At 49.4% G+C, this 18,390-nt stretch overlaps 1 protein-coding gene across 1 annotated transcript; it reads right to left on the bottom strand.

Moving 5' to 3' along the window:
• Positions 1–7,632: 7,632 nt before the first annotated feature.
• Gpr83 (G protein-coupled receptor 83) lies at positions 7,633–18,121 on the bottom strand. Its single transcript, NM_080411.2, has 4 exons — positions 17,432–18,121; positions 13,689–13,814; positions 11,591–11,724; positions 7,633–10,328 (listed from the first exon to the last, which is right to left on the bottom strand). Exons 1-4 carry the CDS (start codon positions 17,813–17,815, stop codon positions 9,704–9,706), a joined length of 1,269 nt encoding a protein of 422 aa, NP_536336.1. The 5' UTR covers positions 17,816–18,121; the 3' UTR covers positions 7,633–9,703.
• Between the last annotated feature and the right edge of the window lie 269 nt (positions 18,122–18,390).

Here is an 18,390-nt window from a genome sequence, read left to right as displayed (position 1 = left end):
AGCTGACAGCTTTAAGCAAAGAAACCTCGATGTCTGAAGGCAGCACATAACTCCACTGAAAAAGCTTGTTTCTCATATGACTACAGATAATTATTATTAATGATATTATATTAATTATATTTTTTAAAGAAGAAAAGTAAAAGATCAGCCAACCAAGAATTAGGTATAGAGTGCTGGAGGGATGACTCAGTAGTTAACAGCACTGGCTGCTCTTCCAAGGGACCCGGTTCAATTCCCAGCAACCACGTGGCAGCTCGCAACTGTCTGCAACTCCAGTTCCAAGGGCTCTGACACCTTCACACCATCATGTGTGCAGTCAAAACACCAATGCCCATAAGAAAGGAACTAGATATGGTCTACAAGGTTCAGTGTACAGGATTTTGTGTTGTGTGGATGGGCAAATTATATCTTATCAACTGGATCAGAGGATATCGTGTGGATGCATTGTGGATTGAGAATTTAACACATAAATCTGATTGTTGGGTTACAGTTGGTTGAGTCTTGATCTTTCTGGGTAGTTGGGAGTTTGTACTTTAACCACCAGGGGGCGGTTGCTGGGATCGTGGACTGAGTCCGTGGCAGGGACCCACGAGAGGCCAGCCGCTGCAGGATTTCTAGAACCATGATTTTACCGGGTAGCTGGAACGAGAGAGTTCGAGGCTAGCAGAGAGCCACTGGGAGAGATACTAATCTGTAATGAATTAGCGTTAGTTCCAATGGCCTGTTGGAGCCAGAACTAGCGACTGACCACCAGGACATGCGCGGGAACCGGTCCCACCGCTTTTTTATTTTCCCACCACAGTTCAATCCTTGTGGCCGTGTACTCACCCGTAGATTTGTATCATATTTTCAGCTCCGTGAATGTGATATGTCATGTCCGCAGAATAAAGGAGAAAACCAAACCATGTGGTCGGTGACAAAAGTCATTTACCATGATTTGGTAGCCACAGTGAGGGAAGGGGAGATCCTTAGTGTGAGAGAAGGCATCTAGGACAAGATCAGACTCAGAGATGGAAGGCTGAGTCCTTTCTACCACACAGCAGAAACAAGGCGAGAGAACCCACCATTGGGCCACTGTGAGCACGGGTCTGATACTGCTCAGGGCAATTACAGCAGGCTGGGTAGATTCATTGCTGCTTCAGTGATGTAGCAAAGAGAAAGCTACTCTGGTGGAGTCATCTGAGTGAAGAACGGCCACGTGATAGCTGCCAATAAACAGATTCTATGTGGGTAGAGACAGAGCTGGATTGGGGCAGCCTAGTGGCCCACACACTTTTTGTGTGGGGAGTTTGTGGAAAGCATCCTTAGTGAACAAGAAGCTGAGGACAGAGTGTCTCAGGGACTCAAACATATCTGCCATACCTGTGTTTAAAAGAGGCTGTGAGGAGTCTCCACAGAGCCACCAGAGTGTCCACAAAATAACTGCCTGTCTACACCAGAGAGATGAAGTCACCCTGTGAGAGTCCTCTCTCCCTTTCCTCTCTTTGACTCATCCCTGATTAGGGATCCGAGTCAAGAGTGTGTTGAAGAATGTCAGAGTAGAAACTGATTACACCATGATCCAGAGGGCGGGAGGCTGGCCCTGCAGGTGTCAGCTAAGGCAGCGCAGAGACCCGCTGAGGATGGAGATCGAGCTTCGGTTCTTACCCTCAGCATTTTAGTTTCTGAACGTAAACACTCAAAACTATATTTGCCTCACGACTGTTTAAGAATAAAAATAGTAACAGCACTTACAACATTAAAAAAAAAAGACACCAGGTACTAAAAAAAGAATTGGTAAACCAAACTTTGTCAAAAACCAGTATTTCTGCTTTGCAAAAGCCGCGGCTGGAATGATCACTCGGTAATGGATCAGAACTGAGAACCTCGGGATGAGCTCATGGGCAACTCAGCACCAGGCATGGAGCAGAAACCCAGCTATGTGCCCTGACACGCGGAAGGCCTTAGAAGCAATGACAGCCCAGTGGGGAAGGGCACACCTAGCATGCCAATAATTGATACTTAAAATTTTTCCAATCAATGGAGTCAATCCTCTTAGGAAAATAGATAATTCTAGAACAAAGACAAGGATATAGAAGAAGTCATGTGGTGGTGGCACACATCTTTAATCCCAGCACTTGGGAGGCAGAGGCAGGCAGAGTTCAAGGCCAGCCTGGTCTACAGCGTGAGTTCCAGGGCAGCTAAGGGTACATAGAGAAACCCTGTCTTGAAAAACTAAAACCAACCCACCCCATCCCCCAAAAAAAAGAAAGAAGGAAGGAAGGATGGAAGAAAAGAAAAGAGAAAGAGAAACAGAAACAGAAAGAGGAGAAAAATACAAGAGAGGGAACTAACTTCCTTCTGTCAGACCCCACCTCCTAAAGGTTTCCATCTCCAGAGAGCAATGGAGGCACTAAGATCAACTCTGACACATGAGCCTCTGGAGGGCACTGATGCAAACCATAGCATTTTAAATTGCCACTGCTCCGTGAGGAGCTAAATTCCCTGAGCTAGCCTTGAAGTCTCTTTGTAGCCCAGGTTTGCCTTGAATTCACAGCCTTTGTAACTCACTTTCCCGAATGCCGGAATCTCAGCCCGTGTTGCTATGCCTGGTAAGTCTTAAGCTTCCAAAGAAATTATTTTCTATTAATCTCTGTAATGCTGAATATATCAGGCTGATTTGTCTGATAGCCAGTCCCACTGCTTTCTCATAATATAGAGGTGGGACCAAAACAAAAACAAAACAAAAAACAAAGCAGCAACCTCTGTGGTCTAGACTCCTTCGCAGTCAGTGATACACATGTCAACATGATCTGGAATGGAAGACAGTCATGAAATTTACAGAGCAAAGAGAGCTTGATGAAGGCACAACTGTCTTCAGGTCAAAGATCTCTTCCCATGGACCCTCCATGGGTTGGAGGAAGCTGTGTCTCCCATGGCAACTGTGGCAGAGATTCACTGTCCAAGTGCTGCGCGATGGCCAGCAGGGTTTGCTCCTAGCACACCAACTGAGCACGCCCCTCCAAGATGGCCACTCGTAAAACACCCACACCTCGTCCCCGGGAATCCCGAACATTTCTCCAATTCTTATGACAACGTGCTTTTAGATTTCAACCTTGAAAAGCATTGTTACAGCTTTCGTTTTCTGTGATAAAACACCCAAGATAAGTAATTTAAGAAGAAAATATTTTGACTCGTTTGGGCAGTGTTTTACACACACACACACACACACACACACACACACACACACACACACTCACACACACAGCTACTTGGTTCTGCTGCTTTGGGACCTGTAGTGGGGCAGAACCAGGAGCCCATAGTAGAGAGAGCTACTCACCTCATGGCATTGAGGAAGCCAAGAGCAAGTGCAAAGGCCTGGACACAGCCCACAGTCTTCAAGACTGTGCCCCCAGTGACATTCTTTGTCCAACTTGGCCCCTCCTCTGCGGTGTCTACTGCCTCCCTGTAGTCTGCCCATTTATGAATACGCTGAAGGTTTGATCCCTTATAAGACCTGAGCCGTAATGGTCTGGTCACCCGGAGACATTGCAGCTTAGAGGGCCAAGCTTGCACCACAAGTCAGTCTTTGGGGGACAGTGTACCCAAGCTATAAAATTTGTCCTCAGGTGAAGCAGCTGTAGACTTCTGAGAAAATTGGCCCGGAGTTTACCTTCTTTCTCGGACTTTGAGGGCATTGAGGATGAGGAGAGCATTGCTGGATGGGGAGGCACTGGTGCTCATGGTACAGAGGCTAAGCAGCATCCCTCCAGCTGACTGGACTCCTGAGGTTATGGGATCAGGTGAGCTAGGCTCCTGTGCCCACAAGTCTGTTCTGTGCCAGCTGCTGAGCTGCCAAGCATAGTTGGGATACTAAACAGCTGGCAGACTGCAAGCATGGAGGACGCTCGTGCCAGGTGGAAGCCCCTGAAGTCCCCCACTTCTTGAAAACAGTGAGCCAATGCCACAACACATCCTTGGGGAACCAGAGAAGCTGGCTCCAACATCCATTCTTAAATGTCATAAAGAGAGAGGAAAGCACCAGGTTTTGGAGCAGGAGAAAAATGTAGCCTTGTAGGTAGAGCAATGGTCATCCCCCAAAGTGCCCACTCTTCAATGTCCAAGCCCTGTGGGTGTGTTCAGGATGAGAGGAGTTATCTTTGCAAATGAATTAAAGGTTCTGAGCATCCTGAATTACCTAGGAGGTAGGTAGAATACAATCACAGGACCCTGAAAAAATGGTGAGGCAGGATCTCAGAAAGAGCCCAAGGGGGATGTGGTCCTGGGAGAAGCTCAGATGCAATGCTGCTGGCTTCAACCTGGAGTGAGGGAGGAGGCAATGAGCCGACGCATGCTTGTGGCCTCTGGAAGCTACAAAGACCAGGAGGCCTCACTCGGGACAAGTAGAAAGAAAGCCCCTCGCCGATGTGTGTCACACTGTGTGGCTGTGCGGCCTGCAGAACCAGAAGATGAGCAATTTTGTTGTTTAAGCCGCTAAGACTGTGGTAATTTGTTACAGCAGTAATTTAAAACTAATTCAAATGCTTTCAAAATTGCAAGAGAAAATGATTTTAACCCATTACCTAAATTCAGACACAGTACTGATTAAGTATGAACTTAAGCACATTTTCAGATAAATAAGGTCTTGAAAAATATGAGCTCCTAACACCTACTCTTGCAGGGCAGGGAGAGGGGATAGAGTTTTCCAAAATAAGGAAACAGACCAAGACAGGACAGCAGGAAGCAGCTGGTCTCGGCCTGGAGAAGGTAGCGAGGAGACGCTCAAGAGCAAATGCTGCAGGCGTAGAGCAAAGACCAGACAAGCAAAGAAGAGACGAGCTTCAACCCCAGGCAAGGAGGCTTTGTTCTGAGAAGGAAAAAGGATTGTCCTGTCCTTGTTGTATGGCAATGAGCTCTACTTGCCCACTTAAAATGGTTTTACTAATTCTTTGAAAATTTCAACCCTCCCTACACCTCCCTTCAACTTTTAAAATAAATAACCATCAAATCCATTTTGTGTTTCCCGTATACTGGTGGAAAATACATATACATCCACTGGAGGGAGCATGGCCAATCAACCAGGGACATACCCTTAAAGAAAACCAACTCTCAGTCTCCCTTACCAACTATGAGTTGACAGTGGCTTCTTCACTAGGGGTGGGACTTCTGACTTCCTTCCGACTCTATACTGGGTTTCTGCCAGGCTCGATCTTGGGCAGGTCTTGGGCAAACTGTTAGAGCCAATGTAAGGAGTTCCTCTAACTGTCCTGCTGTGGGAAACACTGCTTCAGTGTGCCACCTCTGCCTGTCACAATCTTACAGGGTCCTCTTCTGATAATAGCCCCGAGCCTTGTGAGGAACAATGTGACTGACTTATATATTGTAATGATTCAGACGTAGCCTGATTGGAAAGAACAGGGTAGAGAGGTGGAGGGCTGTGCCTCTGGCTCCCTGACTTCATTGGTTTTCTGTTTGTTAGTAGGTGTGGTGGTGGGTGGGCCACAGGGTCAGGACTAGATTAATTGCTGTCGGTGGCCTATGGTACCTCTGAGCAGGTGTCCAGGTGTGACCTGCTCTTTGCTGTATGGTTAAGGATTTGATTAATTACTTTCAATACGTAGTAGACACCCTTGAACCCACTGCTTAAACAAAGCTAAAACCTGGAGAGTAACCCATATCTAGCACTATGGTCCATATCCTGTCTCCATATCCTGTCCTGAGACCAATGCTTCTCCCGACTGTGATAATTCGTGAGCCTCCTGTCAGTGAGGCTGTCTCTTGGCTGTCTCTTCATATGCACGCCGAGAGCCTTAAATTACTGACCAATTTGACAATGGTCCCTACTAGGCTGGAAACAGGAGAAAAGGAGAGGTTGTTGAAACCAACCACTTTGCCCCTGAGAAGCTGCAAATAGCACACAGTCTGTGAGACAGTTTACTACAACTGGGGGAGAGATCTAGCCCAGGCTTTGCTCATGTTGAACACCACTGTTTTCTGTGTTTTCAAAACTGCATCCAGCTCTCTCTCTCTCTCTCTCTCTCTCTCTCTCTCTCTCTCTCTCTCTCTCTCTCTCTCTCTCTCTCTCCCGTCCCCCTACCGAGAGAGAATTGGCCATAGAGGATGCATGGAGATGCTAAAACAAGATGCTGACAACTGGTCTCTCCAGATCATGAATCTTCTGTCTTCACGCTATGCTCTGAGACAGGCCGGCTTCTGGTTCTCTCAGATCCCTCGGTGCCAGCCAGGGAGGCCTCTACATTAGTTACTTTGTTTCTTGCTGTTGCCAGATACTTGACACAAGTAATTTAAGGACGGCTTTCTCTTGGCTCATGGTTTTAGTACACAGCCCGTCATGGTTAGAAAGGCATGGCGGCACAACACTCCAAAGTGGTGAGAGCTGCTTGGTCACATCTCAGCAGACTGACCAAGAAGCAGAGGAGGGGAACGTTGTCACCCGATAGCTTTCTCCTTTCCTCTCTGTAATCACCCAAGGGATTATGCTGACCCACCCACAGAGTGTCTCTTTCTTCCTCCAGTAGATCCTCTCTGGAAACATCGCCATAGATACACCTAGAGGTGTGTTTCTTACAGGATTCCAAATCCAATCAAAGAAGATTGCGCAACAGGATCTCACCACCATGGAGGTCTTGGTGGAGCTCAACAAGCTCAGACTGGCAATGGTACATTTGCATCTTTGCAAGCAACCCTAGAACCTTGAGGCTCAGGAGGATTCCTTGGCAACCTGCCAAGGTCTCACAGGTACCAGGGATATGGGAATGATTTTGCCTACCATGCTGTCTAAGTCCTGATCCGTAGAGGCCCTAAGACTCACTCAAGCATTTTGCAAAATATGTAAATTAAGCTCTAGTCTTTAGGGTTGCTAGCATATTTTCTATCCCCCAAAGAAAACCTTTCCATCAAGTAAAATTGGAGAATATGGGATTAAAGTTAAAAATGGGATTATTTTTTATGCGTTCACAGAACTTGACCTCCTAGGTGATATTTTTCAGTTTAGACTCTGATTTTGAGAAAAATTATCTAAGTTTGCTGAGCCTCAGTTTCTTCTTCAGAGAAATACCGATGCCCACCCCAGAGAAGGCAGGGAGGGTGAGGTCATGAACTCGAAGGCATCTACGCCATGAGGAAACATCCACAAACCTGAGCTCCCTTCTCTCGTCTCTTACGTTTCTATCAAATTGCCTTCAGGCTCTTCAGATCACCTCGTTTACATCTGTCTTTAAAACTGGCTTTAGAGTTGCGTGAAGGCCTCGGGTTATTCTCTATGCTGGCACTCCAGACCTAGCATAGCATCAATCAAGCACACGAGGGGAGGCCGTGTCTACTGTGCACTGCTAATGGGAGGCCTCCAGGCTCCAGCAATGGCTTTGCTTCCTCCCAAATCACCAGGGACCAGTGTAGCTCAGGGTTCAAGCATACAGCGCAGGTGCATCACAACCAAGGAGGGACATGGCAGCTCTTAATGAGAGTCAGAGGGCTCTCTGCGCTCTCCTCACCTTCGCTGTGCCCAGACTTTCTAAGATAAAATTCTGAGCTTCACATGGAGAATCTCCATGCACTCCTCATATGATCCATGCCAATCCTGTTTTAAAGGCTACCATCTGTGACACGATCACCAGTCCAAGAAGTACAGCCTGCACACAGAGGAGAGGTTTTATTGCGCCTATGGTGACTCACAATAAAGCACACTTTGCAGCATATTGGAAAAACTCAGGCTTCACAAAGACCACAGTCACTGTTACCAGTCACGTCTGCTCCGACGCATACAAGGAAGGGAGCAGATGGGGACGGACAAGAGATGCAGATCTGATGGCTGACTCTGTGACAGGGTGCTGTCTCCAGCTGCCCTCTGGGAGCTATGGCTGAAGCTCCTCCCACAAGTCCCTAGGGGAAGACACACTGTGTGTTGCTGCTGCCTGTCCTCAGGTTAGTACCATGACTCTTCTTGGCCACATGAAAGATGAAACTCCCAGGTACCAGCTGACAATACAGAGATAGGACAGATGCAGAAGCTGTGGCCTCAAAAACTCACTTTATATTTGGAAATCTACCCTCTCCAAAACATTTTTTTTAAACAAACTGATGTTCTATAGATGACATTTTTTTTTTATCTTGGATTTTTTTCTAACACTCCTATGGACAGACTAGTTTAAGCAACCCCCCAGGTTTGTTAGAGGGAATCAGACTTAAGCAGATTGTGCTTCAGTTAGCAACTGAGAGTTCTAAATGAGTCTTGGATGAGCCTCTCCTCCCTTGAGCCTCAGTTTCCCTCTCAGCTCCACAAAGATGGCTTGTCTCTGTGGTGGCTCTGTGAGGAGGAGGTGGGAATCCGATGCTAGCGCAGCAGCAGCCATGGCTCTGGGCATGGGGATTGGAGTCAGTTCTGCCTGGCACAGCTGTCAGTGGGGAACACTGAGAGTCATCGGGACCACATGGAAGATGGCAAAATCACTGGGCACCTGGAATGAGATTTCTCTGACAAAGGGGCCCTCGAGGAATAGAGTGGCTTCAAGAAGCCTGTAAGTTTTTAAAAAATGACACATGAATTTCTCAGGTGATGTAGACAGGGAAATCTTCTCTCAGGAACTGGTGTGAAAAAGTTTTTCATCATTCAGACAATGGAGAAAAATGCCCTGTCTAGACATCTTGGGCAGATGAGGTGTCTAAGCACAATTATTTCCAGCTTATTGGAAAGCAAGTCCTCACATTGTCCATTAAAAGGGAACAGTGATTCACCCCTTCTTCTTTCTGGGGGTCAGGAGAAAGGGAGCCTACCTCCCGGCTCTCTGGTGCACTGCTCATCTTGATGGTAACCACCTAGGAGAGGGCCAGGCCCCACCCATCACTAGTTACAAGGTAGAGTTGATCCAACCCTCACCTTGCTTACTTCTCCTCTCCCCTCCCCTCCACTCCCTTCCCTTCCTCTCCCCTCCTCTCCTCTCCTCTCCTCTCCCCTCCCCTACCCTCCTCTCCTCTCCTCTCTTCTCTTCTCATATGCTGAGGGACCCCATTTGTCATGGAGGAATTCAATAGTACTCCAATATATCCCTATTTCTTGCTAATTATTACAATCTAAATGGATACATGTAGTTCATGACTTTAAAAGTACAAATGTGCACACATAGAGAAGGCAAAGTTACAGATAAATTCACAGCATATTAACAGGCTTTTTTTTTTTAACAAATCGATGGGGCTGAATTAATTTCTTTCCCTTTTTGACCTTTTCAAAATGGCAATGCTAATTTCTATTTTAAGAAACCAAGATGGGCCCTGTCTGGCATAGACAGAGCCAAGGCCATTGAAGCTGTGTGATTGGACTTGCCCCAATGACTTCAGAAGGCCTCCATGCCTGTTCTCCCTGGCTAGTGAAGTTCTTTTCTGAGCACATGCGTCAGGCCTACCAATAATGTGACCCGGGTCCTGCTGTGGGTGCTCAGCAGAAGGAAGGACAAAGGTGGCAGATGCTATACAACTGACAGGGGTTGACTGAACCAGCCTCTGCTGGAGCTGAGGTGGCTTCCGGAGCTCTTGCTCAAAGATCCACACACAACACCTCATGGTATCTTCTACAAGGTTTGCAAACCAGAGGGTGCTGGACAGGTTCCTAGGAACCCAAGCATCTCACTGATTCTGGGGAACTTTCCGACACCTTGAGTCTGGTCAATTGTGAGAGGACAGAACCCTCTCCCACCACTTCCAGCTTCCCCTAACTCACGGCCACAGTGGGTTCCACAGAGGACAGATCTGTCTTCCCAGACTGGATCTGGGAAGAGGGAAGGTGGTGATTAGCTAGCAGAGCCCTCCGACCATGGCTCTTCTCCGTCCATGCCACCCTGAAGGAAGGAACCGGGGAGGGCAGCCTGTCTTCCTGAGGCTTGGACGGCCTCTGGCACATGCTCAACAGTGCCTTCAGCTCCACCCTGAAGTTCTCGTTGAGCCAGCAGTAGATGAAGGGGTTATAACAAGTGCTGCTCATGGCAAACCAGTGGAAGGCAAAGTAGAGGGCGTTGTTGGTGTGGATGGCCTTGCTGGACAGAAGGAGGACATAGCAGTTGAGGGGGAACCAGCAGAGAGCGAAGAGGACCACCACAAGCACCAGCATCTTCACGGTGGTCTTCTTCTTGCGTCTCAGGGCGAGGTACTGCTCTGTGGTCACGTCGCCAATAGTGTTGCAGAGCCACAATTTCTTGGCCACACGAGCATAGGCCACTGAGATAATGAAGAGTGGAAGAAGGTAGAGTAGGATGAAGGTGGCCAGGTCCAGGTACTTCCAAAAGAGGTCAGCTGGCTCTGGGAAGTCCGGCAGGCAGAGGGAGCGCACAATGTCCTCACTGAGCCAAGAGAGAGGGGAAAGGAAGATGGCCGACATGAGTGGGGGAATCAGTGCTACCACTTCCTGGGGAGGAGGGCCCTACCTAAGGCTTGGGCCCATCTGTCACAGTCCTTTTGGGACTGTCCCCTAATCATCTCATCATGCTTCAGTCTCTCCACAGAACATTTTATAGAGGTCCGGAAGACGTCAGACTCTGTGTCCCCTGAACTTAGTATCATCCCTCGCACACAGTGGGCCCACGAATATTCAATGAACAAATGAGTGAATGAGTGAATGAATGAATAAGGAATGAATGTATCCGTGAAGGAATGAGGCGTCAGTGTTCCTGCTCAGGAAACCACCTCTTTCTTGAGTCTGCTTTTCAGTCAGATCTCACTTCTAAGAGCAACCATTAAAACAGGCGGAAGGTCGGGAGAATGGGTGGTAAAGGACACACGCCTCTAGCCATGCCCAGGCCTTAGTAACTCCCTTACACAGTCTAGAAAGAAACGGAAGGAGGGAAGGAGCTGCTCCCAGTGGAAAGCGGTAAGATGCCGAAACCACTCAAACTTCCCTCCTTTGTTCAGTGTTGGTGAAAATGTACTGCAGGTTTGTAATGTGGAGGCGGAGTTAGGGATCGACTCAGAGAGATCATGAGTTCAAAACGGGAGAGTTCTTCCTCCTGTGCAGTCTGCCATGGAGACAGGCTATTATGGAGTAGATTGCGGTTTTTGTTGTTGTTTTTAACTGTTTGAGAGAAGGAGCTTCTCATCTGGTAAGAGCATATGTTAAGGTCCACACTGGGTAGTGGGGGAGATAGGGAATCCGGCCTCAGAAGCATATACTCACACTTACTTTCTTTCTAGGTTCTGTGAGTCGGGAAATCGTGCTTATTTTAAACAGGGCTGAGTGGGGGCCCCGTCCCCATCTGTGTGAGCACATGCCCCCTGGTGGCAGAACCTGGTAACTACTGCCTTGTCCTTGCAAGCAACCTAGAGAGCAAGGTTGAGTTGAAAAGAGGATACAAAGACTTGGCATGGACCAGGAAGCGACGGGGCGGTCTACAATAGCTCACGGAGGCAGAGACGCCAGACAGCAAGAGTCACATCCGGAGGGGGCTCCCGTTTAGTCCCAGTGACTGTGGGCCAGGTCTGTTCTGGAGAAGGACAGCATGATACGCTCTCCCTTGAGCCCCACGCTACTCCAACTAACAAGTCTCACCTGTACTTGAAGGTAACGCTCTCCCTTGAGCCCCACGCTACTCCAACTAACAAGTCTCACCTGTACTTGAAGGTAAACAGTTTCTGGCAGATGGCATGAGGCAGAGAGAAGAAGGTAGCCATGACCCAGATGACAGCAATATATATGACACCCTTGGTGATGGAGATCCGAGGCTTCAAGGGATGCATGATGACCTAGAAAACATGGGAGGGGTCTCACAGCTGAAGGCGAAAGCAGGTAAGAATCCAGGTCTTATTTATCAAAGGGTGAGCACCTGTTACATCCCTTGGTGGCACCTACATGGGACAAGGCAGCCGAGGAGTTAAAGGGAGGTCACAGCTCAACTCCAGGGATGGGAAGAGGGTGCCATGTGGACTCTGTGCCTCCTAGAAGTTCCAAGTGCCTCCTAGAAGTTCCAAGGTCTCTCGTAAAGGAGAAGAGCAGTGTGAGGTGACAAGGAGGACACAAAGGTGACAGAAGGGATCCCAAGCTCAGCCCTGCCTCCTCAAAGCCCAGCCATCTTCCCATGGTTCCAGACCTTGGATGGCATAGAGGGCTCTGACCATAAGAAGGACTCTCTTGTCACCCACTGCAAGAAGAGTGGGGGGCTGATCTGATGCCAGCCACTAAAGCCACGGCTGAACTCCAGCCCAGACTGATTTCCACGCACTTCAAAGGGAACCAGTATCACAGACATGGCGCCAAAATGTGTCTTGGAATTAATATTGTGTTCCAGCCAGTCAACTCTTCGAAGACGCTTGAATAATGGTGGAAATCTAAAAAGTATTTCCACTCGTGAGGTTAGTTTCTGGGGCAACGGTAGCCCAGATCTCTGATCGGATTGGTGGAAGCTAGCTAGAAGGAAGGAACAGTTACGTGCTAACCTTCCTCGACTGGCCGTGACACACCTTCACTACACAAGGACCTGATTCTAACGTGATCAGGGCATTTTGACAATAGAGTAATCTCAAATTTGGGCAGCCCACCCCTCATCTGATGTGCAAATTCCTTTAAGAATACTCTTTTCAAGTTGTCGTCAGATGCATTTAGATGTGGCTGGTGACATGGGACACTGTCCTAGGCAGCTCTATCCACTTTGAACATCTGTTTTACTAGAAAGCCATCCCTCACACTGAATGGGGCCTTCAAAGATGAGTCTTTGAACTCAGTTCTCTATTGGGCTTCTTGGGTCACCTCAGGGCAAACTTCGGTTCCCTTTATCCCGAGGAGACTTGCTCTGTGGGTCTGTTTAAATCACTACAGAGTAGGGCAGTCTAGTGGGCTAAAAGCACGGTCTTGGAGTCAGACAGATTTTGGACTAATGTGGTCATTCTTGGTCACACGATCATGGGAAAGTGTGTGCATTTCTGGCCTGTTTCCTAATTTTTAACATGGTCTAATCTATGTTGAGTGGATTTCAACCTGTGGGTCATGACCATCAGAAAACACAGGATTCTGATGGCCTTAGAAACTGAGACACCATTCACTGGCAAAATTATAGTAGTGACAGATTAATGTTATGGTTGGGGGTGGTCACCACAACATGAGAAACTGCATTAAAGGGTCACACACTAGGAAGGTTGAGAACCACCAGATAATCAGCCATCTGTGTTGATGGATTATGGAGTTTGTGGGTGCAATATACCAGACCCAGAGCTGGCCCCTTACACAAGGGAGGACCTCGGGTCATCTTTGAGTGCCTACCACCCGTGGGGCACCACTCCTACACTTCCAACCCTACCTGCTCCTGTTATCGGTACACTAGCTTGTGTTCCTCCTACACTGTCTGGCCAGGGATTCTCCATGTCCCATCTGAAGCCTTCTCCAACCTGCAGACATTTGCTTCTTCATTTCCATCTATGATTTTCTGTGTTTGCTTTTCTACCACCAAAATAATTCATTATATCCAGAGATGGGGACCAGCGGCAAGTCTTCATGTCAACCCAGTGGAAATAACAGTTCACAACTACCAAAGAGTTTAACGTCCCTCCTGTCCTCACCCAAATAGATCAACAAGGAGACAAGTACACACGATGACAGCGGGGCTGAATGAGTCACTGTCCCTGGGTATTCCCTACAGACCACGGTGGTCTGAGTATTCCCACCAGGCAGGCATAGACAGAGAGGGCAGGGTGATGCTGGGGACAGGTGCTCTCACCTGGTGACGGTCCACAGCGATAGCTGTCAGGGTCAGTGCTGAGACATGTAGAGAACAGTACTGGGCAAAGCGGCTGACATGACACATGCCCTTCCCAAACACCCATGTGCTGTTCACAAAGCGGACCTGTGGGTAAAATACAGATGGCGGGTAATCAGTAGGCCTTGGCTGGTACCAGTGCCAGCTCTCAGTGGTCTTTGAAGAACATCTCTTCAGGATACTTCTCAGCTCCCTAGCCAAGAAATCTTCCAGTTACTGTGCCACAGACCACAGGGCTTTCCCCGGCACAAGCCATTTTTGTTCATTCAGTTCACCAAACCACAGTCATGGCCCTGGGCCATCAGGTATCGGGAGAGCTGGGAAAACAGGGCTCTGGGGGTTGGCATTTCATCTCTATTTATTGCCACACAGCCTTAGCCAATAAACTCCTTTAACCTCGGTTTTTCCGTTTTCAGAAACTGGCTTCAAAATCCCCACCTGAAAGGCTTATTGTAAAATCTGTGAAGATGGGAGGAATTGCACAGCAAATTGTTAAAAGGTAATTTTTAGAAATGGGAAGCTGGCATTTTAAAGTGTAATAAAATTCTTTCTTGGCTGAATGGAACATGGCCTTGTGGGAAAAATGTCTCCAAAAAGTTACAACATAGCATGTCCAATGTGCTTAGAAGGTGTGTGTGTGTGTGTGTGTGTGTGTGTGTGTGTGTGTGTGTGTGTGGTGTGTGTGTGTGTGCATGTGCTTATGTGTGTGTGTGTGTGTGTATGTGCATGGTGTGTGTATATGTGCATGTGTGCATGTGTGCATGTGCTTGTGTGTATGTATTTGTGTATGTGTGGTATGTGTGTGTATGCATGTGTCTGTGCATGTGGTGTGTGTGTGTGTATGTGCATGTGCACATGTATAAGTGATCCACCCTAGAGCCATACATACTGTGTAAGCGATCTATCACAGAACTACATACAGCCCAGCCCCACATCTATGGCCATAGTGCAGCTGATCAGCTGGGACAGAAGAATCTGGGAAGGTGAAGGTTACAGTGGGGAGAAATGGTACCCTTGGGAAACACAAAGTCCTCCCTCAGCACCATGAAGGGCTGGGTGCGTATATGGGCCTGGAGCAGTTCCTGTGAGGAATGTCTTGTGCCCAGGAGAAACGGAGCATCAATTGTGAACAAGGTTTGTCTGGTCCAGGGAGGATCATGGGAGAGGGAGTGAAATGCGCAAAGGGAGAAATCGATGGAGGAGTTTTTTGTCCCTTCCTGCTGTCATCTTAGATCAGAATGGACCAGCCTTGACTGACACAGTTATGCTTCTTATTGGTATCCAAGGAGCATCCTCTCAGGAGGTTTCTCAGCCTTCCCAGCCAAGGAACATTCCAGGTGCTGTGCTGAAGCGTGGCGCACCGGCATTTTCCTCAGCGTGGCTCGTGTACTCCCACTTTAGGGTCTCTGAGCCTCCCCCCTGCACGTGTGCAGCAGCTCCCCACAGGTGGTCATAGAGATCGTGCACGATAGAGAAATGGTGCGCGGCAGGCACACCATGCTGTACTTAGCCCCTCTAAGTTGCCATTGCTACTGCACCAGGGGGTGTGTAAGATGGGCAAGAACTCACATGTGTGGAAACTGGGATAAAAGCCACCAGCCCTGGATCAGGCTCTGCTGGGAACTGAGGAGTGGGCTGTTTGCCTGGTGTGTATACAGGAATGTTGCGTCAAGTCTGGCTACATCTCCACAGGGAGAAGAAGATCGGGGCTCTGTCCTGTGACTGGGAGGACTTTGTCCTGTGACTGGGAGGAGTCATGGAGCCTATGAAGCAGGGCATCTTCAACCCCTCTGCCTCCCCCTACGATCAGCAAGTGAGCAACCCTGTTTCTGATGGGCCATCACCACCTCCCAGAAGCCCCCTCTTCTCTCTGGAGCTTGCCCTCATGCTGTTCAGGTAGAACACTGCTGCCCAGACAGAGGCTGCAGAAAGGCCCAGTCCTGACGCCTGGCCCAGCCTCTTTCTGACCCACTCCAGCTTCACCCAGCCACTCCGTGCTCCCTCAACATAAGGTGAACCTCAGAGGCTCCTTTCTTTTGCTCTGCCTGCTCCCTCTGTGCTGTGTGGAGATCCAGCTCTTGCAGATCTGTTGCAATGGTACATCCTTTTTAAAGTCTCCTTTGACTGCCTATTAGGAAGGAACGAAGGCCTGCCTCCTTCAGGCTTCACTACACTGTCTGCATGTCTCTGTCATGGGAACCATCAACAATGTTTTGCTATTGTCTCAACGATCAGAGTCAGTCTTCATGCTAACTGCTGTGAGCACAGTGGCTAAGAAGGGGGGCCCAGGAGGGTTACCAACACCAAGCAGCCAAAGGCAATGCCTCACCCAAGTGGGAAGGCTGTGGTGAGCAGGCTGAGGGATTTGAAGACCCTTCCTCCCAGTTCTCATAACCTGTGTGCACATGGCAACACCCTGGATGGATGGATGGATGGATGGATGGATGGATGGATGGATGGATGGGCGGGCGGGTGGATGGGTGGATGGATGGATGGATGGATGGATGGATGGATGGATGGGTAGATGGATGGGTGGATGGATGGTAGATGGATGGGTGGATGGATGGATGGATGGTAGATGGATGGGTGGATGGATGGATGGATGGTAGATGGATGGGTGGATGGATGGATGGATGGTAGATGGATGGGTGGATGGTAGATGGATGGATGGATGGGTGGATGGATGGGTGGGTGGATGGATGGATGGATGGGTGGATGGATGGATGGATGGATGGATGGGTAGATGGATGGATGGATGAGTGGATGGATGGATGGGTAGATGGATGGATGGGTGGATGGATGGGTGGATGGGTGGATGGATGGATGGATGGGTGGATGGGTGGATGGGTGGATGGATGGATATTCTTCTTGGCTAATAACTTTAACAACAAGTTATTCCATAAGTTGATAAGGGCATGGCTCCACTCTAGAGATGAGCTGGCTGTCAGCAGGATTTCTCAGCCATACTTTCACTGTTTCAAACCATCCATGAAGCTCCCTGGTCCCTGAGGGACAGAAACAACATCAGTAATGCCACATAGCCACATAGAGACCCAGAGAGGGAGCCACCTGCATCCTCTGCACAAATGTCCCAGCCCTGAGGCTCCAGGCCATCTCACCATTACTCCCTCACAGCACAGCTCTTACACTGGGGTTTGCTATCAAGCCATAGCGGGAACACAGCTTAACCCACTAGCACAGAGAAAGACGTTTCAGACTCCATTAACAGCTAACAGTTGCTGTCTCAAATGACCCAGCAGCAGCACCGTATGGCTGGGAGGCGGGTTTCTCACAGGCTGAAGAGAGGGTCGGGGTAACAGCCTCTGTAAAACTTCAGGGACCTGGTTTACTGTTTGCTACTTCCAAATGTCTGTGACCAAAGACGGGAAACAGAACGGTCAGTCCCTTAGCGCCAACTGCAGACACTTGACTCTTTGAATCAGTGCTACCAGTTGCAGGAACTCTGGTTTGGAAATGGAGGGGGGAAAGAAAGAGCAAAGGAAAGACAGAGCTGGAAGGAATATTGGTTCGTGTCAGGAGAGAAAGGAGACCCAAGGATTAAGGCAGGAACACAAAACTAAGGCTGGGTTGGCCGAACAGAGCAAGTGAAGGAGTAGGGTGGGAGAGCCTGAAGGTGGGGAGGATCTGGAAGAGACAGACTGGCGGGAGGAGACGAGACTGAGCCCAGGAGGACCTTTCCTTACCAAAGTGAAGGGCGTGTTGAGCAATGTGATCATGATGTCTGCCACTGCCAGGTTGACGATGAAGAGGCTGGTGGCCGAGTGCATACGCTGGTTCTTGAAGATTACATGACAGACCAGGACATTGCCGAAGAGCGAGAAGACAATGATGAAGGAGTAGGCCACGATGAGCAGGGCTTTCACTGTGGGGTTCTGGGACTCAGCCCCATAGCGTCTCCTGCCCACGAAGTTCTGCCAGTCAGAGAAAGTGTAGTTGGCCCAGAAGTGCGAGGCATTGGCTCCGGTCAGGGCTGCATCCATGCTGGGATGCTCAGTGACGACCTGCGGCTGCTCAGTGGCTCTCACGGAGGACAGAAGAAAAAGAAGCAGGACAGGAGGGACATTCATGTCCAACCACTGCAGCTCTGGGCACAAGGTCCGGACTCCCCGCCAGGCTCCGTATGAGGAGACTGGGTGCGGGGCGCTGAGCGCACCGGGCTAGAGGAGTCCGCACCACAGAGGGAACCTGGACTCGAGGGGCGCGAAGCATAGAGGGAGCCCCGACCTCCGAGAGAACCTGGGGACGCCAGGTCCTGGATGGGGAGACAACCGAGATCCTCAGGAGGGTCCGGACCGCAGGGAGAACTCCGGAAAACCTAGGGATCCTAGGGAACCTAGGGATTGTGCGGACTGTCACCCACCTCGGTCCTCGGTGGCGCTCACCCGATTCTCACAGCACTTTTATACCTCTGCTCGGGCAGGGGCCAGAGCGTCTCCGCCTATAGGGCCGTGCAGCGTCTCTTCGCTCCCGTGACGCGCTCGGCTCCAGCTGCCCCGCTCCCTTCTGGCAGCACCGCAGTTCCCAGCGCTGCTCGCACTGTCTCCCCAGCTCTGCTACCCGGCAGCAGCCCAGACTCCAGCAGCCCCCTCCCTCGAGCTCGCAAGCTTTCTGTACAACAAGACAGCAGACGGGTGCAAACAGC

This window comes from Rattus norvegicus, chromosome 8 (genome assembly GCF_036323735.1).
Source record: "Rattus norvegicus strain BN/NHsdMcwi chromosome 8, GRCr8, whole genome shotgun sequence".
Classification (NCBI taxonomy): domain Eukaryota; kingdom Metazoa; phylum Chordata; class Mammalia; order Rodentia; family Muridae; genus Rattus; species Rattus norvegicus.
Note: the sequence above shows the minus strand (reverse complement) of the source record. Positions and strands in the feature narration are given on the sequence as shown.

What these genes read in the sequence shown, in the direction of transcription:
- Gpr83 (NM_080411.2), bottom strand. Translation starts at nt 17,815, where the DNA reads ATGAATGTCCCTCCTGTCCTGCTTCTTTTTCTTCTGTCCTCCGTGAGA. An exon ending in TCAACACGCCCTTCACTTTG is followed by an intron (nt 13,815 to 17,431) that starts GTAAGGAAAGGT and finishes TTTTACCCACAG; the next exon opens with GTCCGCTTTGTGAACAGCAC. An exon ending in CTGTTTACCTTCAAGTACAG is followed by an intron (nt 10,329 to 11,590) that starts GTGAGACTTGTT and finishes CTCTTGGCTCAG; the next exon opens with TGAGGACATTGTGCGCTCCC.